The sequence below is a fragment of the Eretmochelys imbricata genome, chromosome 4, assembly GCF_965152235.1.
Source record: "Eretmochelys imbricata isolate rEreImb1 chromosome 4, rEreImb1.hap1, whole genome shotgun sequence".
In the NCBI taxonomy this organism is placed as follows: domain Eukaryota; kingdom Metazoa; phylum Chordata; order Testudines; family Cheloniidae; genus Eretmochelys; species Eretmochelys imbricata.
This window is the reverse complement of record NC_135575.1, coordinates 47,483,944-47,508,367: the sequence shown is the minus strand read 5'-3', so window position 1 is coordinate 47,508,367 and position 24,424 is coordinate 47,483,944. Positions and strand designations below refer to the sequence as shown.

The 24,424-nt window shown below is 44.3% G+C and overlaps 1 protein-coding gene across 1 annotated transcript in view; it reads right to left on the bottom strand.

Annotated features, from left to right (window-relative positions):
* ABHD18 (abhydrolase domain containing 18) overlaps positions 1-24,342 on the bottom strand; it is a 48,608-nt gene extending 24,266 nt beyond the window's left edge. The window contains exons 1-3 of the mRNA XM_077815217.1: positions 24,086-24,342; positions 17,238-17,346; positions 999-1,083 (exon numbers count right to left, since the gene is read on the bottom strand). Of these exons, the coding sequence (XP_077671343.1) occupies positions 999-1,083; positions 17,238-17,346; positions 24,086-24,170 (279 nt within the window). The 5' untranslated portion in view covers positions 24,171-24,342. The remainder of the gene's footprint in view (positions 1-998; positions 1,084-17,237; positions 17,347-24,085) is intronic.
* Positions 24,343-24,424: the final 82 nt, after the last annotated feature.

Genomic DNA, 24,424 nt, shown 5'->3' with positions numbered 1-24,424 from the left:
TGTTTGGACACACCTGTGTTTTCTCCCATGCCACCCCAAAGGATGGGAAAAACTTCACAATAAAATCTGTACAGCTATTGCTCTATCCTAATAAATCCCTTCTTACAACTCACCTCTGCAATGATGTAAAAACCTGTCTGCTGATGATGGACAGACAGATGACTAACTGTAACAACTTCTCACCTTCCCATTCCTTTCTTCCTTACTAACTCCAACAGTCCTGACATTCTCCTCATACTACCTCTACTCTCAATGAAAAATACCAAAATATCTGGTTTACCGAACTATGCCAGTCGCCATTTTCATTTGCTTGTATGTTACTCCTCTCTCCCAGCCCTTTGTTTATACCTTTTGGATTTTATAATCTCAGGGACAGAATTGTCCCTTATATATGTCTGTGTCACACCCAGCACAATGGGCCCGTGAATCCTCACTGGAGCATTTGGGCGCTACTATAAGTGCTTCTTTAATAATACTGACTGCAGATATGCAATTTCTCACGACGTTAATTACTACATATCTAGTTACATGAAAAGCATGCTTTCTTCTTTTTCCCAGTGGAATCCTATAATCTCCAACCACCTCTACACCCTCCCCTATATATTTACTCCTTTCTTTAATATTTCAGTGGTCTTTTCACCGACGGACAGCTTGGTGCATCCCTCTGGAATCTTTCAATGCCACTTCTCAGTCAGACAGAGGAACTACTAGCGCAAACTACATACTCCCCCCGCAAATGCTTACCACGTTTCTTCTTATCACGTTTCATACCACTGTGATGGCCCAAGATCATGCCCTGAATTCTGATCTCAAATCAGTAACACATGCTGTACTGACATTAGGCTGAGCCAAATAAAACCTATAATTCACATTGCACCAAACCTAACTTCTTTCCTCTCCAGTACAGAGAGCTTACTAAAGACTTAATTTCACTTCACTCATATATAATATGTGAGAACATAATTTTAGTTACAGTTACATTTTTTGCTATTGAATACCTTGTCAATGAACACTGGATAATCTCTTGGAACCAGCTTCTGGCATTTCTCCCGGTTTCCAATAATCTTTCTGAATTCAAATATTCTGTTAAAAAGCAAGATACAGAACAGAGTCAAGTCTTTTTTACCTGAGTATTTCTTTACATCAAAATCAGAATTCATGCTTTTATCTGAATTTGTACATCTTTCCTGTATGAAAGAGGCTAAACTAAAGGAGAGACAAAGGCCAGGAAGTTATTTAATTTGAAATCAACTTCTCATTTCTGAGTATACCAGCCTAGTGAGAGCTATATCAGTTTGGCTTTTGCAGAAAAGGAATAGCTAGAATTGTTTTACTACATTGCTTGGTTTTGCCAATTTTTAAAAAACATTATTTTATACCTTTTTTTATGAAGATTTAACTTCCAAATTCAGCCTAGGTCAGATTAAGGCATAAACATTATAGGGCCAGGCCTAGAATACTAGCTCCTGAAGTCATGTGATTACACCAGACTCTCACCATTCATTTTAAGAAAAATTAAGTTTAGTCCTCATTGTTGCAAAGAAATACTTGAAAGTGTGGCCCGAGTAATTGATACAGCGACACCTACCTGAATCTGCAGATCACTTGAAACAATAGATCTGAGCAGGGTTAACTGCCACATCCATCTCAATAGGGTGTTACCTGCAAGACCTATGGCTCTAGAGGACCCTGTCCAATATTGCCTCAGAAGAAAAGTGAAATGGTGGGTCCACCCACCACAGCAAATTAGCCCAGGATCCAGGGTGTAACGCTGGATATGTCTGCTCAGCAACTAGACACCGGCAGCTGGCCAGTGTTACCTGACACAGGTTCACAGGCTGCAAGGCTGTTTCATTGCTATGTAGACTTCCAGGCTCAGGCTAGAGCCTGGGATCTAGGACTCCGCAGGGTGGGATAGTCCCAGAGGTTGGGCTCCAGCCCAAGCCTGGAAGTCTACACAGCAATGAAACAGCCCTGTAACCTGAGCCTGAGTCAGCTGGCACGGGCCAGCCACACGGTTTTCTATGCTGTGTAGACATACCCACTGAGGCCTCACTCCTGCCTCTTCAGAGTGAGGGAGAGGGGACCGCTGCTGCCAAGGAAGACAGGGGCCAAACATATAGGGGCCTATGCTGCTGCCTTTGTCTTGCTTGGAGAGGAGGCAGGCCATCTTCTTGCTGCTACTTGGTAGGGTACAGGGCCATAGCACAAGGCAAGGGTGTGGGGACAGAGCCTTAATTCAATCCCAAATATGGGGAAAATGGCACTTATGTGATCCCCTATAGGGAAGCCAACTACAGAACACTGTTAAAGTGACACCTGCAGTATGGAATAAAGCTTAGTAAAGTAAGTTAACGTTAGCTAAGCCTACTACATAGGAACTAGATCTTGCACTGGCAGGGGGAAAGTGGGCTAACATTTTTTCCAGCAATAGCTTATGACCTTTGCTAGGACATAATATAAGAATAAGAGCTGGCAATAAATCAACTGGCATGCAAACTATCAGTGTCTCTAAAAGAGAACATTGGCGAGTGGCTATCTCTCAACCTCTTTGTATTTTCTGTAGTTTTTCCTGTACCTTTGCTCAGGAAGAAAATTCCAGTAGATGTCAGGGTCAGAACTACAGTCATAATTATAGGTACATTTGCACCTGCGATATATATCAAACGACACTTACTTTCCTAGTTTTACATACGTTATTATACACATGGAATACGCTGACTTCCCCCCCAGTATATCCTGCAATCTAACCAATTTCTACTCCACAACATAGTATTTTTATCTAGTTGGTATGTTTGGGTTTTTGGTTTTTTAAATCCCTATTATACAGAAATGTGAATTATAACAAATGCTACAGTTAGTTATAAAATGGCTTCCATTTTAACCCATTATTTCAGATACATGTAACAGCTTTCTGGAAAATATTCACGTGCCTTTGCCTGACTCTACTGATTTTCTGGGAGCATTAGTGGTTGAGAGATAATTCCCCCAAATGTTACAATATCTCTGGTGCAGCTCATCCAGATTACCCTTTGGAATTTTATTTTGAACATATTTAGAAAATACCATTCTGTTTTTCTATAGTCACAAAGAAAATAAATTAATCTTCATCAAATGCTTCCCCTTCCCATTCATCCAAATTAAAATGAGTCTGATCCTCAAAAGGATGACCTTTTCTAATAATAGAATGTTACATGTAACAAACAGCTCTGAAGTTATCCCCTATTCTATTTTCAATAGACATAGACAGGGTTGAATGGAATTTATGAAGTCAGTTGGTATTGGGCCAAAATTCTCAAGTGACTTGCCATACAACAGATCAACAGCCAAAATTAGCATTAACCATGAAACCCTGTCCCAGGGACTTCGTAGGACGAGAATGGGGATTCCTCCTACTAGTTTAGTTTAGCAGCACAAATTATGAGCACTTTATACAACAAGGAACTAAAGGAGCATGGTTGAGGTTGGAAATTCCCAGGATACCTTTAAATTACGTGCGGATGAGATTGTTTTTAGATACCAATACTAATTAGTGCAGAATATGCCACACCAAATTCAGTCATTTAGTCCTATGGAGTTTTACCAGGGTTAATCTGGCCCATAATCTTTAAACTGTGAATGCTTTTTCACTCTGTGAAAAAAGTCTGTCAATATAACTCCACCTCAATGCTCACAAAAAGGTCAAAAATGGACAATATTCGTTTTATAGTCCTCAGAAAGTATAGTTCTAAAGTTTCAACCTCTGTTATAAAAATACTGTAAATTAACAACATTGGGGGAAAAAAATCTTCGAAGTGGAATTTACTTTAAACCATTTATGCTATCTGTTCTTTGTGTTTCTGTGAACCTGAACAGACTAGTAAAATTTCTGGTTTTCATATATTAGTACAATGCTACAAGATTTAGATAGCAAACATTGCATAAGAATGTTTAAGTCCAAACAAAATACTGTTTTCTCCGAATATATTTTTAATTAAAGATCACATCTGTTTAAGGGTTTGGGGTTTTTTTTTAACCTTAAAAGAAGTAACTATTTACTTACTCTACAGTAACTTAATTCTTCGAGATGTATTCTCCACATGTACTCCACTTCTGGCAAGAATGGGCCCAAATACATTAAATAAGAATCTTTTTGACATCAGTGTCTTCTTGGGCTGCACCTTGTGGAGGCAGAGGGCATAAAGGATGGGCCCTATAAAAGGGCTGCCGGGCCAGAGGGCTCCCAATTTCTCTCCAGCCTTGGAGAGGGAAAGACTGGCTGCCTGCAAGCAGAAAGGGGTACCTTGGACAGAGCAGTGGTGGGAAGAGCAGGAGGAGCTGAGGAGCTCCAGCCTGGCGAACTCCCCGGCTGAGGCTTTGCTTCCAAGGCCTGAGGAGGTACTGGGGCTGTGGGGAAGCAGCCAGGGAAGGAAGAGGCAGCTGGTCCAACCTCCTTGCCGATGATGAGTGGCCACTTCAGACTGCAGTTTGCCCAAGAGACAGGGCTAGATGAAGACTGGCAATGGTGGATCACCGAGGCGAGGTGGGATTAGGGAATTGAAGTTCCCCAGGAAAGAGAGGACCCCTCCGTCTGGGAGCACTACTGTGGGGTAGTACCCCAGAGAAGGGGCACCACGGCTCATGGGGCCTACACTGACACCAGTGGTAAGACAAGTAGCAACAGCAGGAGAGACACAGCCCAACAGAAGGCGCTCTAGAGATGGAAAAGCTAATTCCTGAGGTAACCAGCAGGAGGTGCCATGGCAGTGAGTGCACACCATGCTACAGTGCAACTGATTGTTCCTTTCTGTGTGCAATACTTTGCATTTGTCCTTATTGAATTTCATCCTGTTTACTTCAGATCACTTCTCCAGATTGTCCAGATTATTTTGAATTTTAAACCTAAGCTCCAACACACTTGCAACCCCTCCCATCTTGGTATCATCCACAAACTTTACAAGTGCACTCTCTATGCCATAACTGATCCCTGTGGGACCCCACTCAATATCCCCTTACAGCTTGACTGTGAGCCACAGACAACTACTCTCTGGGAATGGTTTTCCAATCTGTTAAAGAAATTGGAAGTATGCACCCACCTTATAGTAGCTCCATCTAGGGTGTATTTCCCTAGTTTGTTTATGAGAGGGTCATCCGAGATAGTATCAAAAGCCTTACCAAAGTCGAGATATACCTCATCTACTGTTTCCCCCCTATCCACAAGGCTTGCTACCCTCTCAAGAGACATCAGCCAGCCAGCATCCAGGCTGAGAGAGAGAGGGATGCCGGATCCAGGCACAGGACTTGTCTCCCTGATTGTGCATTCATGTTTGGGTGTGTTAGGAGCATGATCAGGGACCATGATGACAGGTGCATGCAGTTCGAGTACCAAAACTGTACAGGCCACGCTGAAGCTTTCATCATTATAGCTGCATCCTGTATGATCTTCCTGAGAACTCTCAGCATCTGGGGAATTGGCAAGGGTAGTAAGCAAGCACACAAGAGCCCTGGTGGCCATGGGCTCAGTAGGGTGTCCAGGGAGCCAGCACAGGTTCCTCCTCTGGAGCAGAATCTGCAGCACTCCTTGACCTGTTCACATCCAATCAGAACCAATTTTGGGAATCACCACCTGTGAAAGATGTCTTGCTGAATGCTGTCTTGGACAGCTATTGAATAGTTGCTTAGAGTATTGTCCACCCAGTGAGATGGTCCACCACGAGGTTTCATAGCCTGGGAAGGTGGAGGGCTAGTGGTAAAATGGTGGCTGATGCACCACTACCAAAGGTGGATTGTCTCTTGGCACAGGGGAAACAAACCAACACCTTCTTGCTTGTTGCTATAGGACATGTCTGTAAGCACCTGTACTATGGCATCTCAAAACACCAAGAAAAAGACTTATGTATGCTAGCCAAATGGTTCTCAACTCCAGGGTATTTATATGACGGCTCACTTCCTGAGGGGGGCCAGAGGCACTGGGTACGGAGATGTGAGACGTTGCCCTCTGGCGTTATCTGGACCGGTGATCTGCTAGGTCACTCCAATCTTTGACTCTGGGAGCCAGTCTTACCCTGCTCTGCTGTGAGAGCCCCCACTCCTGAACTATTCACGCATAGCCTCCAGCATGTAATCTGCTCCCAGCTACTAGCAACCGAATGACACTAGCCAATATATCTAGTCCCAGACACAACCCTAGGAACCTCCGTCTTGCAGTGCCCAGTTATGCCTGCTGGACGCTGCAAGCTTATACAAGTTTGTCAATTTAACAAAAATTGATATGTACCAGGCTTGTTATCCCAAGGGGGAGTCTCTGACATACTTCAAACCAAACACACTACTTCAGGTAGAATAAACTAACAGATTTATTAGCTATAAAGACAGATTTTAGGTGATTATAAGTAAAAGCATAACAAGTCAGATTTGATCAAATGAAATAAAAGCAAAACGCATTCTAAGCTGATTTTAACACTTTCAATGTCCTTACAAACTTAGGGCTTGGCTACACTTGCGAGATAAAGTGCATTAAAGGAGCCCCTGGCGCACTAGCTCACTACCCATCCACACTGGCAAGGCACGTAGAGTGCTCTGACTCCGCGGCTAGAGCACTCATAGCACTCCATCTCGGTGAGTGGAATAACGTTTTGTGCACCCCTGCTGGAGCGCCGCGATGCCAGTGTTGGACGCCCTGGTCTGTTAGTGTGCTCTGATTGGCCTTCAGAAGTGTCCCATAATGCCTGTTCTAGCCACTCTCGTCATCACTTTGAACTCTACTGCCCTGCCCTCAGGTGACCAACTGTCAGACCCACCCTTTAAATTCTCTGGGAATTTTGAAAATCCCCTTCCTGTTTGCTCAGCCAGGCGTGCAGTGCTCTCAGCAAATCTTTTCAGGTGATCATGCCTCCACGCGCCAAGCGATCCCCAGTATGGAGCAATGGCGAGGTGCTGGATCTCATCAGTGTTTGCGGGGAGGAAGCTGTCCAATCCCAGCTGCGCTCCAGCTGTAGGAATTACAATACCTTTGGGCAGATATAAAGAAAAGGGGCCATGACCGGGACGCACTGCAGTGCAGGGTTAAAGTGAAGGAGCTGCGGAATGCCTACCGCAAAGCCCATGAGGCAAACAGCCGCTCTGGTGCTGCCCCTGTGACCTGCCGTTTCTACGAAGAGCTGGACGTGATACTTGGGGCCGACCCCACCTCCACTCCGAGTACCACCATGGACACTTCAGAGACCAGTTCAGCAAGGCAGGAGGAAGAGCAGCAAAGCAGGAGTGAGGGTGTTGAGGCAGAGAAAGACACCCCAGAATCCCTAGATGCATGCAGCCAGGAGCTGTTCTCAAGCTAGGAGGAAAATAGCCAGTTGCGGCGGCCAGTGCTTGGGGAAGGACAAACACCAGAGGAGGTTCCCGGTAAGTGACTTTTATTTTGGGAAGGAAGTTATTCGGTGCGGGCTCTTGGGGTGAGGAGGATTAGGGCTGCATGCATGCCTAGATGTGGAATAGGGAGTTGATGCGCTTTCTCACATTGCGGTAATCAGCCTCAGTGATCTCTTCAAAGGTCTCATCCAGAACTTGGGCAATGCGCTTGCGCAGGTTTCTTGGGAGAGCCACTGTTGTCCTTGCCTCTGTAAGGCTAACATGTCTGCGCCACTGTGCTGTGAGGGGCGGGGGGACCATGGCTGCACACAGGCAAGCTGCATATGGGCCAGGGCGGAAGCCGCATTGCAGTAGAAGACCCTCCCTTGCTTCCCAGGTCACCCTCAGCAGCGAGATATCTTCCAGGAAGAACTCCTGTGGAAAATGTGGGGACAGTGTTCAGTATAGGGGCCCCCTGCCGCTGTTGGCTCTCCCCAAGGCACAGAAACCCAGAGGACAGCACAGTTGTGAAACAATCAGTCACGCTTGACCCTGTGCTTACTCACCATTCTGGGGCTCCCATGGGTTATGTGCGCTTGCTTTGGGATGGGCAAATTATGCTATAGTGTAGACTGTGCTTGCCCTTCATTGTGCTGTCTGGTGTGAACAATGCTGCCTCTGTTAAGTGTTGCATTTTGCCTTCACAGATGCAACCTTGAGATCTCAGCCATCCGTGTTATCACCAGCCGAAAGACTCCAAAGAATCAGAAAGAGGCCACGTAGAAGCAAGGAAGACATGTTGCATGAAGTAAGACATGTTGCATGAAGTAATGCAGCATTCAAGTAATGAAAATCAAAAAGTGCAGGAGTGGCAGAACAGTGAAAGGAGGAGCACCAGCACAAAAGCACAGTGCTCCAGCAGCAAAGCACGGATCGGCTGACAAGCATAATGGAGTACCAAGCAGACTCTATCCAGGTGCTTGTAGCCATGCACTCAAAACTCTTTCCCTTGTGACCCCATGTCACCTCCAGCCCTCTTTCCCCAAAATCCGGGTTCCTACCGCCACCACCGAGCCCTGAAAACTACGACCCTTACCCATTGCACTCAACCCCCATCACCATGCAGTATAGCCATCCTGAAGTGCAGCACTCATTACACAGCACTCTAGACAGGAGGACTTAGTATGATAATAGGACATACGCAAATCTGTGATTGTACCGTTCCCCTCCCCATCCCACACCCTAGCCCTATCTGTTTCCCAAGCAATTGTGTTTCTTTTCAAAAAAATGAATTTTCTTTTCAATAAATGCATTTTTTGGCTTTGAAAACATTCTTTATTACTGCATAAAGTAAAAGATACCTTAGCCCAGGAAAGAAACAGGCACTGCAAGTCAGTGTAGAAAACACAGATTCCTACTAACATTGGAACCACTGCACTTCACTCCCATGCAGAGCACCAGACATTACTGGTGGCTTTCAGCCTCAAATTGCTCCCTCAAGGCATCCCCAATCCTTGCAGCCCCGCGCTGGGCCCCTCTAATAGCCCTGCTCTCTGGCTGTTCAAATTCAGCCTCTAGGTGTTGAACCTCCGAGTTCCATGCCTGAGTGAATCGTTCACCCTTCCCTTCACAAATGTTACAGAGGGTACACCACGCAGATAGAACCGCGGAGATGCTGTCATTGGCCAGGTCCAGCTTCCCATACAGAGGGTGCCAGCGGCCCTTTAAACAGCCAAAAGCACACTCCACAGCCATTCTGCACCGGCTCAGCCTGTTGTTGAACTGCTCCTTGCTGCTGTCAAGACTCCCTGTGTAGGGTTTCATGAGCCACATAGCATTAAAGGGTAAGCGGGGTCTCCAAGGACCACAAAGGGCATTTTGACTTCCCCTACGGTGATCTTCTGGTCTGGGAAAAAAGTCCCGGCTTGCGGCTTCCTGAACAGGCCAGTGTTCCAAAAGATGCATGAGTCATATACCTTTCCGGGCCAGCCTGCGTTAATGTCAATGAAACGCCCACGGTGATCCACAAGCGCCTGGAGAACCATAGAGAAATACCCCTTCTGATTAATGTACTCGGAGGCTGTCAAGGTTCCCTCCCCACTCTGAACTCTCTACATCTGGAGTTCAGATGTGGGGACCCGCATGAAAGACCCCCTAAGCTGATTTCTACCAGCTTAAGTTAAAAACTTCCCCAAGGCACAAACCCTTTCTAGTCCTTGGATGGGTACTGTTGCCACCACCAAGTGAGTTAGACAAAGATTCAGGAAAAGAACCACTTGGCGTTCCTGTTCCCTAAAATATCCCCCCGAGTCCCTTCACCCCCTTTCCTGGGGAGGCTTGAGAATAATATACTAACCAAATAAGTAAACCAGATTCTTAAAAAACGGAACTTTATTATAAAGAAAAAAAAAGTAAAAGTAAAAGAAGCACCTCTGTAAAATCAGGATGGAAGATAACTTTACAGGGTAATCCAATTCAAAACACAGAGGATTCCCCTCTAGGCAAACCTTAACAGGGATAAACCTCCCTCTAAGCATAGGGAAAATTCACAAGCTAAATACAAAAGATAATTTAACGCGCCTTGCCTTATTTACTTACTCTTTTTGCAATATTGAGACTCATTTTAGGATGATTTTAGGAGAAGGAGTTTTCTGACCTGATGCTTCTCTGCTTCCCCAGAGAACACACAAAAAAGAGCACAAACAAAGCCTTCCCTCTCCCCAGATTTGGAAGTATCTTCTTTCCCCCACTGGTCCTTTTGGTCAGGTGCCAACCAGGTTATTTGAGCTTCTTAACCCCTTACAGGTAAGGAGAAATTCTAGGCTACCCTTAGCTGTATGTTATGACAGAGGCTAGGTGGGCTGGTGCCAGAATTGGAGTGCGTGCGTGTCATCTATCACCTCTCCGCAGTTAGGGAAACCCATTTGTGCTAAGCCATCCACAATCTCACGCACGTTACCCAGAGTCACGGTTCTTCTGAGCAGGATGCGATTAATGGCCCTGCAAACTTGCATCAAAACGGTTCCAATGATCAACTTTCCCACTTCAAACTGGTTAGCGACCGATCTGTAGCTCTCTGGAGTTGCCAGCTTCCACACTGCAATAGCCACCCGCTTCTCCACCGTCAGGGCAGCTCTCAATCTCATGTCCTTGCGCCGCAGGGTGGGGGCGAGCTCCTCTCACAGTTCCATGAAAGTGACTTTTCTCATCCGAAAGTTCTGCAGCCACTGCTCGTCATCCCAGACTTGCATGATGATGTGATCCCACCACGCAGGGGTTGTTTCCCGAGCCCAAAAGCGGCATTCCACGGTGGTGAGCATGTCTGTGAATGCCACAAGCAAACTCATGTCATATGCGTTACTCGAGTCGATATCATCATCGGAGCCCTCACTGTCACTTTGGATCATAAGGAATAACTCGACTGCCAAACTTGACACGCTAGCGAGACTTGTCAGCATACTCCTCAGCAGTTCAGGCTCCATTCCCGCAGACTGAAAGGGAAGACAGAGCGCGCAATACAAAAAACATTGAAAGATGATGCCAAATGTGGATGGAAACACAGAAATTGCTGGGATGAGCACCGATGCATCACAGGGTGTTGGGACAGGACCCAGAATGCCCCCCACCCCCTTCCCACAAGCCACAGTGCCAGAATGGGAAGAGGTGCTCTGTGGGATAGCTGCCCATAATGCACCACTCCCAATGCCGCTGCAAGTGCTGCAAATATGGCCACGCCAGTGTGCTTGCAGCTTTCAGTGAGGACAGACTGCAGCGCTTTCCCTACTGCACTCTCCGAAGGCGGGTTTAACTCAAAGTGCTCTACATCTGCAAGTGTAGCCATGCCCTTAGATGCTTCTCACCACAGGCTGGCTGGTTACTTTTCAGTCAGGCTCTCCCCTTTGATCAGCGATTCAGTCGCTTGGTGGTGGTGGTGTCTGTAGATGTAGGTAGGACAGAGAGAGCATGGCAAAATGTGTCTCCCTTTTATCATGTCCTTCCTTTCCTCTTGGCTTTGCGCCCCCCCCCCCCCCCCCCAGACAAGTGAGCGTTACCTCATCGCAATCCCAAACTGACCAAAGGAAAGGGGTGACTCCCTCAAATAGATTCTTTTGTTGCTGCCTAAACCAGTGTCCATTGTTCCTGTGAGGCTGGGCTGGGTTTGTTCCATCCATGCCCTGATAAGGCATGAACTGCCTCTCTGTTCCTGGAGAGTTTTTGCATGGGCTTGCATTAAGCCATGAGGATACATTTTCAGCCTCACCTATAAGCTTACTATAAAATTACTGTAACAATTACTATAATTGTTACATGCTCAGTGCATTATGAGCCTTCCGAAGACACTCAACATGACAAACTTTGCATTGGATACCACCCAATCATTTTATAAAGATGAACATGGAGGTGTAGTGCAGTGATTCTCAAAGCCGGTCCGCCACTTGTTCAGGGAAAGCCCCTGGTGTGCCGGACCAGTTTGTTTACCTGCCGCGTCCACAGGTTCAGCCGATCGCGGCTCCCACTGGCCGCGGTTCACCGCTCCAGGCCAACGTGCTGGCTGCCCTTCCCGCAGCCCCCTTTGGCCTGGAGAGGCCAAACCTGCGGACACGACAGGTAAACAAACCGGTCCGGAGCGCCAGGGGCTTTCCCTGAACAAGCGGTGAACCGGCTCTGAGAACCACTGGTGTAGGGTGTTCCCCCGAGGTACAGAGCATCACAAGGTGGTCCAGCTGAGTTCCCCAATGTACATTTGTCTGTCACCAATGTCATGCTGGGGATCGGTGAGGAGATGGGCAATCTGTTGTAGACATGTAGATGTCCTTCGACCAATCTAACAAGGAAAGGATCCTGGGGGATTGTGACCAACATGTCTTAGGTACCTGCTGAGTAAATACATTGATCTCAACCACTCTTGCATAGAGTACAGGTGGTAAATGTGTCATGTGGGAGCAGGAGGCCATGTGACCCATGAGTCTTAGGCATGTTCTGATTAATGTTAAGGGTGTGAATGAAGGTGTTGACAAGGCTTAGAATGGTGAGAAACCTGTTCTCTGGCAGACAGGAGCCCATACTACCCCTATGAATTTTATGCTCTAACAAGCTGTAAGGGCAACTTCATTCCATTGACTGAGGTCTGATGCAGCAAAGAGATTCAGAACTACTCCAATAGAGTCGTTCAGGTGTTGAGGTGACCAGCTCAAATCAGCCAGTCATTGAGGTAAGAATAGACTCAAATGTCTTTCCTTCTCAGATGAGAAACCATGACTTCCATGCACTTGGGAAGACCCTCAAGGTCAGAGAGGGCGAGCGAGAGAGAGGTGCCACAGGGAAGCACTCTGCATTAGTAGTAAGACTTTCCCAGAAGTAAGCTGAAATATTTCTTTATGGCCAGGTGAATTGCAATATGAAAGTGTGTGTCTTGTAAATAGAGTTGCAAACCGATCTTGAGGATCCTAGGTGGTGATTATGGACCTCAGCATCACCATCCTGAACTTGAACCCATGGATGAATTTGAGTCAGAGTTTCAGGACGGGGTGCCATTCCCCCTTCTGCTTATGATCAAAGTAACCCATCCTGCCCTGGAATTCCAACGGCATTCTTTTACTGCTCTGAACTGCTCAGGAAGGAAGTGGACTCCCTGCTACAATATCTCATGAGAGGGGTCCCAGAAGGGATTGGGGATGAGGTGGGGAAGGTTTGCAGGGGACTGAAACTGGATAGAGAATCCTTGTCCAAAGGACTCCAGAACACTTTGGTCCCAGGTAATTTGGTTCCATACCTCCCAAAACAAACAGCTCTCAAAAGGAGAGAAAGAGCTGGATCTGCTGGCTCTGCAAGGCTCTCAACTGCACATTCAAACCTCCTATTGCAAAGTAGATGGAAGGTGTGCGTCAGAGGAGGAAGGGGCAGAAGATATCTTCATCTGGAACTTCTGCCTCTTCTTCAGTGGCTCAAACAGTCTCTGCTGTCTGTAATAGTACTCAGATGGTTGTGTCTGCCTCAGACAGGGCCGAGGCTTGTACCATCTCCTTCGTGGAGCAAAGATGCATACACCCAGATAGCAAAAAATTGTCTTTGGTGTCCTTCAACATGCAAATAGCCTCATCTGTATTACTAAAAAAAAGTCAGAATCTTCAAAGGGGAAGCACTCTATGGTTGCTTGAGCCTCCTTCAGTATTCTCAAGGACTGCATTAAGAGGCCCAATAAATTGCTATTATGCTAGCCACTGTAGGTGAGGTGTTGTGAGCAACCTGTATTGAGGTCCATGCAACCAGCTGTCCCTCCTGCACCTGGGATTTAAATTCCTTGTTGTGTTCCTGTTGGAGTTTGTTGGTGAATTGGGATGCATGATCCCAGTTCAGAAAGCTGCATTTGGCCAGGAGTGCTTGGTAGTTAAAATGAATGCTTATAGGATGGCTGAAGAATACAAATTCCAATCAAAGAGGTCCACCAACATTTTAGGATCTTTAACCCTGGGAGTTGCTTTCTGTGGACCCTGTCGTTTGGACTTCTCTTGGACAGTGACTATGATCAAAGAGTCGAATGTTAGATGGCTAAAGAACTATTCAAAGCCTTTGGAGGTGATCTGATAATGCCTGTCCATTTTCTTAGATATAGGTATCAGAGGAAGGAGTCCAAAGGTCTCTAACTGGTTCCATTAAGGCAAGCCAGGGGTATTGACTCCATGGGTGTTCCTGGGCTGGAGCACCCATGGGGAAAAAAAATTAGTGGGTGTTTAGCACCCACCAGCAGCCAGATTCTCCCTCCCACCCCCGCAGTGCCTACCGTCCACCAGCAGCCCCACCAATCAACTCCTCCTGCTCCCTCCCAGCACCTCCCACCCACTACAATCAGCTGTTCCGTGGGGGTGGAGCAGGGACAGGTAGAGGCGGGGCAGGGGTGGGAGCTTGGGAGAAGAGGTCGGGTGGGGGCAGGGCCTGTGGTGGAACAGGGGGTGAGCATCCCCAGGGTCTGGAGGAAGTTGGTGCCTGTGCATTAAGCTGTTATTTATTGGCACTACCAATCTACTGGGGACCAGAACATGTGCAGAACACGGAGAAGTTTGTAAGACTTCTCTTGCCCTATCTTGACTGGGATTTCCAAGATGTCAGCTATCCTCCCAAGAAGTTCTTGGAAGATCCAGCAGTCATCAGGCTGGTTTGAAGCTATAACGGTTCACTGAAGAGGACAAAAATCACTGTCCGGACATGTTGGGCTTTTGTCTCGTGAAAGTCCTCTTGCTCACTCTCTGCATCAGGTGCATGATCTGCCAGGTGAGTGAGACCTACAAGGGAAGGGTGACCTTGCTCTAGTTGCCTGAGATGCAACAGGAGTCTTGCGAGTAGGATGCATCCCATATAGGGCTCAGGAAGACCATGACTGCATGAGGTTCTGGAAGGAGGTGCAGGCCATGATGAGTCCCGTGCAAAGTACTGCTTGTGATTGTCGCTGTAGTCCCTCATGTGGATTTCTGAATGCTCCTTCAGGCAGAGTAGGCTCATAAGGGTCCAGGGACCAAAGCAGTTGGGTGAAGCAGATCTCTTGAGTAGGACCACAAGGCTTCTGAGTTGGTGGCACTGGGTTTCTTAATAGAAGAGAGCAATGGAAACTCAGGCTATTCCAGAACTGTCAACTCTCCCAGTCCTGTGAACTGTGCAGGTACTGCAAAGAGAGGCTCCAGAGGTGAAGATTCAGAAGGAAGGGTTGCCAGTACCATCATCAAGTTGGTGTGAAAGATGTCAGTACCAAGGTTTTAGTTACCAAAGGCACAGTCTTGGTCAGAATGTGCTTTCAGTGCTGGTCCAGAGAGATCTGAAGAGTGCTCGAGGCTGGTTTCAGTGTCAGCTGCTTGGATCGTTGGTAACAGATACTGGGAACATCAATGGCTATTGAAAAGTGCACCAAGGTCAGTAGAACCCGATCTGAGCCTTGACTTCCCTCCTAGCGTGATCTGTTTGGAACTGGAGAGGACGATCTATGTCTCCCATCACCATGCAAACAGTGTTCCTTCAGGCCTCTCTCTTTAGAGGACTGGGCTGCAGTGAAGGATGTTCTCGCTGACTCTGGAGTGGAGGAATGGCACAAACACAGAGGAAGAGATGGCAGGCATTCCTTCCTGCAGTCACAGGAGGTAAGAATGAAGTGGAAAGCAACTAAGTCTGCCCCTGCCCTTTATACATTTGTCTACAGAGTGCTGGAGGGTGCACAGGTCACAGGTGCAGCCCCAGCAGACATTGCTACTCAAAGGGTCTCATGTGCATGAGGTTCAGGTGCACCTGAAGTGGAACATATGTGGACAATCCACTTAAAGAATCCTACATTTTGGAATTAATTTAACCAGTGATAATCCTTAAAATACCTTGGAATAGTTTAAACCATTATTACTAGTATTAGCATTAAATCAGTGCCAACTAAGACTGAGGCCTCATTGTGCGAGGCACTGTACAAATATAAAACAGACTCCACCCCTGAGAGATTACAAACTAAATAGTACATCTCGCTGAAAAATTTATGATAACGTTTTTCCCCTGTAAAAAAAATGCTGTTTCATTGAAACTGAAATTTTCTGAGAGAATGCGGTGATTTTGAAAAATTTCATTTTTAAAAAAATTGAAAAGTATTTTGATAAGGTCAAAATGCTGTTTTGATTTTTTTAATATTATATTCTAAAAAATTAAAGATGTCAAAATAAAAATTAAATGTTTTGATTTACCCAAAACAAAATGTTTTCAAAAATTTTGTTTTGCAGTAAATTTTGAAATTTAGTTTTTGTTTGAATTTGGACAACTCTAAACAGACAAACGGTTGGGAAAAGAGGCTAAGCTATCTAATTCCCATTTAAAGCTGTGTTGTAAGGTTACTACTATATCTCTCTGGTAGTCCCAATGTACATTTACAGATCTCCACCAACTGCTCCAGACAAAACTTTCCCAACAACAGTTTCTTCCTCAATGTATTCCTTTGCTTGTAGTGTTTATGTTTGCACAAAGTCAATTTCTCAGAAATTTAGATCTGTAATTTCCATTTTAGCCTAATATGATATATTATTCATTTTATACACTCAATTATTCAATATTTAAATTTTAAGAAACCCACAGTAAGTTGCTCGTATAAAAGCAAAAGCCTTTTAAAATCAATCCACTCAAAGATTCATCAAGGGGAATTAACATCGTATTAAACTATTTTACATTAAATTTTTGGGAATATATCATGCTAACATATAAACCTTAAACAAGCATGAAATCAAAACCTGCAGACCAAAAGCTCTTTCTTGTTCTTAATCAACTCTAAAAAGAGATTTTTCTCTCTATATAACTCATTAAAAATGGATGTGCAAAACGTAGCCATAGTTTTTCAAAGAGAAACCAAATGGAGAAAGCAAGGCATATACCTATCCTACATTGTATGTTTTAAAGTTTATATTTGGCAAACTAACTTCTTTATAAACCTTTAAGTAAAAGAGAAACCTAGTTACTTCTTTTTTAATTTTAGAGGAGATGCCTCCTTCCAAGGTGTTTCACAAGCTTTGTCCTTGGACAACACAACCTATCTAGCTAGCTTTATATAAATTCAAGATCTTTTAAAATATGTTATCCTACACCACCATGTTTAAGTTTCCATTAATTGGATTCTTTGTTTTTAAACAGACTTTTTAACAGCAACATGTATTTTTTTCTTACCATAAAATAGTTTAGTGTATAAATGCATTAATTTAAAAATTAAAATATTTAGTTAATTTCTGAAGTCTAATTAATCCTATAATGTTTTGTTTTACTTTTTTTTAGAAAATTGAAAATAAAACATTGTATTTTTAGTAAAAAACATTTATCTGTTCATAGTCTTTAAACTAAATTTACTTAGATTAACAGTATGAAATATTCTGTGATTTTTTTTTTCTGTGAGGGAAAATAATTACCTTTTCAGATCTTCTGGTCTTCCCCATCCTTGGATGAAAAGTTTAGTGAGGAGAAGCCGTCTGTACAAAATATCCAGTTTACTCACACCCATTAGTAGCAAGCTAACATCTAAAAGGAGAAAATGAGGCCTTAAGCAGGTGGTTTGGAAGAATATTTATTTTTTCTTCTCAGCCAAGAAGCAGACACAGCAAAGAAGCTCAACAAGGCATCACAGCCCCTCTGAGGGAAAGTCAAACCCAAGTGAAAGGGAGCAAAGCCCAGAGTCCAACTGATCATATTTTGAACACCTGCATAATCTGTAGTGCTTAATTTTGAGGGCTCAGGTAGGCACAACTTAGAAGAAAACCTTTCTACTCCCATTCAGTCCCTGAATTCCACTCTCATCTTCCAGAGAAAAACTGCAGAAGTAAAACTATCATTTTGATGTAACAAACTGTGATGCAGCCTATTCTGTGAAACTGGATTTGAAACATAGATATGGTCCTTCAATTTTAGATGCTAGAAGAAATTCAGATTCATGTTCCATCAGCTACATTTCAACCTCTTTCATCTGTTCTAGTCTCAATTTATGAATAGACATGAAACATTTTAATTATAATTTCAAATACAGTTAAATTTCTGACCAAAAACAAATCTGTAAGGAAATGTAATCAGTTACTTCCATATTCAAAGGAAAACTAATTATCCAAAGTTACCAGAGTGATAAGTGCTTATTTTATCCACAAACAAGTGTTATGTTTTTATATCAGTACACAATAGTATCATGAAAATAATCTGGAAGGAATGCATCTTAATTGTAATTAGATTATTTTGTTCTACAAAGGGGTAAACTTTGAGGGACACAAAGCAGGTTACTCAGTGGTGTTAGAAATTCCCAGATCACAATAATGCTGCCAAGTTTTAGGAATGGAATCCTTGTAGATTGAGAGAGCTTGAAAAAATGTGGGGAGTTTGATTTACTTGCAGATGTAAGAGAAACATATATGCTCTGTGGAATAACATCTATTTATCATGCTGAGAGTAGACCATTTTACATGAACTAATCTGAGTGGAAAAAATGCTTTTCAGATCTGTGAAGACCTCATTATCATTAATCCAGTTTTTCATGGAAAGCTCTTTTATAGAACAGACATACTACTTTTTGTCACCTTTGCACTATGCGCATCCTATTACTTAAAAAACTAATCCCATGATTAGCAGAGCTTTGTTACCACTTCTCCCTACATTTCTCAGTACATACAAATTCTAGAAAATTTGTAATGCACTTTAAATTGCAATTCTCTTTGAAGTCAAGACACAGACACATTACTGAGGTACTGAAGTGAGAGGCTGCTATTCAGCAGGCAATTATATGGTCCCAATATGTATCATTAAATTTGCTTGGCTTTAACTTTGTGATCAGTACTATAACTCAGAAAGGAAAGTCCATTTCCTTCAACAATATATAAAAAGAAAGCTTTCATTCAGATTACAACAGATCCCTATGAAAATGCATGAGACTGATGCTAAGCATATGGATACTTGCTAGAAATGTGGGCTACAGGAACACTGCTGCAGGAGTGCCTTGTCCTTACTGAGTTTTGGAAGAATATACTGGCTGAAATTAATTTTATTCTTAATTCCCCATTTAACTATTCTGTTTACAACTTGTTTGTTCTTGCAAGCCTGAAGTGATTGTACCTCAAAGATTCATCAGAGTGATTCCTCCCACAGGCCTCTGAGATGGCTAAGAAAATAATATTGCAAAATTAGCATTCTTCAGAGAAGTGCTGCAATGAATTGAGAGTTAGCAGCTCTGAGACAGTAACTGAGGCTTCAGCTACACTAGAAAGGGTTTGCTAATAGAGCTATACCAGCAAATCCTCCTAATGGAGACGCAGCTTATACCAGCAACATTTCTTTTGTCGGTATAGTTTATACCGGTTCCCCAAACAAAAGTTATAATGGTAAAAGGACTTATTTGAAGGTATAACTGCCTCTACATAAGGACTTTTGCCACCCTTGGTTAAGGGGTGTGACTGGAAAATCATACTATCAAAATCCTTGACAGCATTCCTTTCAGTGAAGGATGCTTCTTACTTATGTTGAAGTTTGATCAGTAAATAGTATTTACTGACAAAAATTTTAGTTAAAAACCTACACTTACTAAAATAATGCGAAGCCACTTCTGTGCTCTTGATACACCAGGCAAAAAAGTTAAGCTATTGGTTGTGTGCATCACAGAGCATATGATCTTCCAATTAAAGTTTCAGGATTTTTCTACACCTAAGAAAACAGATGATTTTGTATCAACTAAAAAATTAAATGTATAACAAAACACCATTTGTTGTATGAAACATGTACTGATAAATGGGATAATCAGCATATTTCCAAATCTCTATCCACTGAATGATCTAAGGAACCTTGCTTACAACCCTACTGACAATGGAAGTTAATTTATGCAATTGTAGTTTTTATTCATCTAGTTTTATATCTGAAGTGCTGTTAACTTGAGCCCATACCACACTCCAATTGCAAGCTTTTTTAAATATAAAAAAATGATCAGTATTCACACCCTAATAATGCAGTACTTCGCATGTCTATAAGGCCAACTATTGAAGGATCTCAGTCATTTGTAAACAAAATAAAAACTAATATATAGAATAAATGTCTATTTTTGTAAGCAGACGCTTCAAACTTCAAAAACAGACTTCAACGAGAAACTACAGAACTGGAATTAATTTGCAAACTTGACACCATCAAATTATGCCTGAATAAAGACTGGGAGTGGCTGGGTCACTACAAAAGTGAGCTGTAGCTCACGAAAGCTTATGCTCAAATAAATTGGTTAGTCTCTAAGGTGCCACAAGTACTCCTTTTCTTTTTGCGAATACAGATTAACACGGCTGTTACTCTGAAACCTATACTCAAACTGAATCTGTGTAACATAACCCCTCCCTAACTCCCCAAAATACTGCTACTCCAAAGAAGCAGTAATGGTCCTAAATTCTGACATAAAATTTAAGGGACAGAAATAAGTGCTTTATAACCACTGAAAAGCCAGGACATTTTGCTTTCTAGTAGTATGAAGTCTTAATTCCCAGCCCTGCCAGTCTCAAGCAGCAAATTTTAAAGTCCGTTATTCTGATCCCCATCTTGCTTTGTTTATCCCACTGTCCTTCCTTCAATACCTTCTAATCTTTTAAAATTAGATTAATGAACAGCTTCAGTCATATAAAATAATCTGAGACATGACATCAGTCACGTTAGTATTGAAACGTGTATGTGAGGACCATCAGAACATGATTTTAAAGATAGATAGCTTGCAACATGCCAAGATCAGAAACACTTGGGTAAACCAGTAAAACTGCTTTCAGAACCTTTCTTTTTCAGAAAGGAGAGATATAACTCTGCTGCAACTACGGCAATAATCCATATAAAATGAAGGGAAAAGGCACCATTGCCAAGGTTAGAGCCACCCCAAAACCAAACATCCCTTGCAAAACAAATTTTGCTTCCTTAATTACCAAGAAACCTTGAAAATTGCTGCTTGGTTCTAGCTACTGTTCTTGGCTGCTGCTCAGTGCTGATCTATAATGACTCTCTTACTAGTAAATATTTTATTGATCTCAATTGTCTTTCCTCCTTTGCTAATGTGTTTTTTTACCCTGTTTATTACATTTTATTCACCTGATTTCTTAACTAAGCTAAGCATTACTGCCTGTTAATTCTGCTAGTCTTCCAGTCAAATTATTAAAAAAAAATCTGATCGCTACACAAGCTGTTACTCCATTTCTGTTAAGGGGCCACATAGCAATATGGATTTCAATCATCAAGTTGGAAAAAAAAAAAAAAGTTTCCAAAAATGGAGTCATATCCCTCTAGTTACGTATCACCAATTAGAAGCTCACTCAACAGAAGGGCTTTTGGTTCAGTTTATCTATTAGCAATAAGTAAATGAGATGTACTTTGAACAGATCTGAGGTTGGCCAGGATAACGGATATTAGATCAGAAGTACGAGTGATTTTAAGAAAATAAACTGATATTACATCAACCCCAAAACACACTGCTGGACAACTGGAGCATGTTAAAAGGATGCTAGGACAGGATGAGACTATTCCTTGTATTCAATTAACTGCATTGGTTCACATTAGGACTGCCCAGCAGCTAAGGACCATTTGAAATAAAGAGGACTGAAACTAGGAGTAACAGTCCCTCTCCGCCGCCACCCCATTGGAAAGGGTTCAGAAAAGGGCTACAAGAATGATTCAGTCTGGAAAACATGACTTACACTGAAATACTTAAGAAGCTCTCTTTATCTCAATATACTCTATACTCAATATATGCATGCCCCAATCCCATGCCCTGACTCCCCCCAACCCAGAACCCCTTCTTGCACCCCAAACCCCTCATCCCCGGCCCCACCCCAGAGCCTGCACCGCCAGCCCAGATTCCCTCCTGCACCCCAACCCTCTGCGCCAGCCCAGAGCCCCCTCCCACATCCTGAGCCCCTCATTCCCGGCCCCACCCCGCAGCCCTCACACCCACACTCCAGCCTTCTGCCCCAGCCCTGAGCCCCTCCCATGCCCCAAACCCCTCATCCCCAGCTCCATTGGATCGCGGGCATCAACAATTTTCTTCAACTGGGTCCCCAGAAAAAAAGTTTGAAAAACACTGATGCAGGGTATATACCAAGGTACATATCCACAGGCTTCAGATAGGTCTTTACTAGTCTAAGCCAGCGGTTCTCAACCAGGGGTACGGACACCCCTGGGGGTATGCAGAGGTCTTTCAGGGGGTACATCAACTTATCTAGATATTTGCCTAGTTTTACAACAGGCTACGTAAAATGCACTAGTGCAGCAATTCTCAAACTGTGGGTCAGGACACCAAAGTGGTTCATAACCCCGTTTTAATGGGGTCGCCTGGGCTGGCATTAGACTTGCTGGGGCTTGGGGCTGAAGCCAAAGTCTGAGCCCCACCACCCAGGATGGAAGCTGAAGCCAGAGGGATTCAGCCCTGGGAGGTGGGGCTCAGGTTTCCACTTTGGCGGGGCTTAGGTTACAGTCCCTCTGCTCAGGGCTGAAGCCCTTAAGCTTTGTCCCCTTCCCTGCAGAGTGGTGGGGGTCGGGCTTCAGTCCCGCAGCCCAGGGTGGTGGGGCTGAGGTTTCAGTCCCCCTTCCTGGGGTCATGCAACAATTTTTGTTGTCAGAAGGGGGTCACGGTGCAATGAAGTTTGAGAAACCCTACACTAGTGAAATCAGTACAAACAAAAATTCCATACAATCACTTGTTTATACTGCTCTATATACTATACACTGAAATGTAAGTATAATATTTATATTCCAATTGATTTATTTTATCATTATATGGTAAAAATGAGAAAGTAAGCAATTTTTCAATAACAAGATGCTGTGACACTTTTATATTTTATGTCTGATTTTGTAAGCAGATAGCTTTTAAGTGAGGTGAAACTTGGAGTAAGCAAGACAAATCAGACTCCTGAGAGAGGTACAGTAGTCTGGAAAGGCTGAGAGCCACTGGTCTAAGCAATGTCTCACTGTCTACACTGCTATTTATACCTATGCTTGGGGGACCAGGCGTATATGTACGCTACACATCGCCATAAGAAGTGGGCTGTTTAGAAGTCTACTTTATGATCATAGTGGCCCCCCTCTGGCCTTAAAATCTATCAATTTAGTGCCAGGATACTAACTATAAAATTGAATAAGAGGGGAGAAATGACCAATGGTCTACTGTGGTTAGTTACTGCCAGTTTTATTTTTAAAACTACCATTTACACTATGACATAAGATTGATGATACTTAGGGGAGAGGAACACAAAATTCTAGTAAAATTTACAGTAACTAAGTGTTCTAATATTCTGAATTTCATTCAATCAAAAGTTGTAAACTGTTCTAGAGATGGTGAAATGTAGGCCAGGGTTTTTTTGTTTTTTTTTTAAAAAAGACACTACTAAACTATGAGAATGTTAGGACCAACAAGCCCAGTATCCTGTCCTCTGACAGTGGCCAATGGTAGGTCCCCCAAAGGGAATGAACAGACAGGTTGTCATCAAGTGATCCATGCCCTGTCATCCAATCCCAGTCTCTGGCAATCAGAGGCTAGGGACGCCATTGATGGACCTATCTTCCAAGAATTTATCTAGCTTTCTTTTGAACCCCGTTATAGTATTGGCCTTCACAACACCCTCTGGCAAGGAGTTTCAGAGGTTGACAGTGCGTTGAGTGAAAAAATACTTTCTTGTGTTTGTTTTAAACCTGCTACCTATTAATTTCATTTGGTGGCCCCTTGTTCTTGTATTATGGGGAGGAGTAAATAACACTTCCTTATTTACTTTCTCTACACCACTCATGATTTTATAGACCTCTATCATATCCCCCCTAATCGCCTCTTTTCCAAGCTATTACCTTCCACTGTAGGTTGGAGAAGAATGAAGCCAAAGCTGTGATAAGACTGGATTAGTTTCGCAGAGGTTTTCTGGAGCCGGGCAGGTGAGCGAGCGGTGACAAAATCGATTTAAACGGACACATAGGGACGTGCCTTCAAACAGCAGTCACGACCGCGTCGGGGTGGGGGCACGGCCACAGCCAGGTGCTGGAACTAGGGATACTCAGTTTTCGCCTTCAGAACCCCGCGATAAGATTGTTTCAGCACCACTGGGCACCTGCTGCTACGCAGACCCGGAGAGAAGCGCACACGCTGGGCACCAGCTGCCCAGGGCAGGGCAAGCGCTCTCCCGCCAAGGGAGCAGGAAGGGCGGCGGGCCGGGCACCCACAGGGAGAGGATGGCAGGGCGAGCCCGGCTTCCCGCACCCCTGAGGCTGGAGGCGCCGAGTTACTGACCGCAGGCGGACAGGGCCCTTCTCCTTCGAGTCGCGCGTCCCCAGCAGCAAACGAGAGCGACGCCGTCCCCACCCACGCCCCGCATGGAGGCGCGTCGGGCAGCACGTCCCCGCCTGCGGCCGGAGAACCCCCGGCCCTGAGACCGGCCGGAGACTCCCACCGCCCGACACTTTCCCGGGGTCACTCACTGAGCCGGGCAGGCGGCTTCCCGCGCCCCCTGCGGCCGCACATGGGGGAAGGGCCAGCCAGTCTCGATGGCGGGGAAGGGCTGAAGGTCGCTACCGGGGCGGTGCTACCCCACAGCCGGCCCCTTCCGGAGCGCAGTCGAGTGGCGGACCA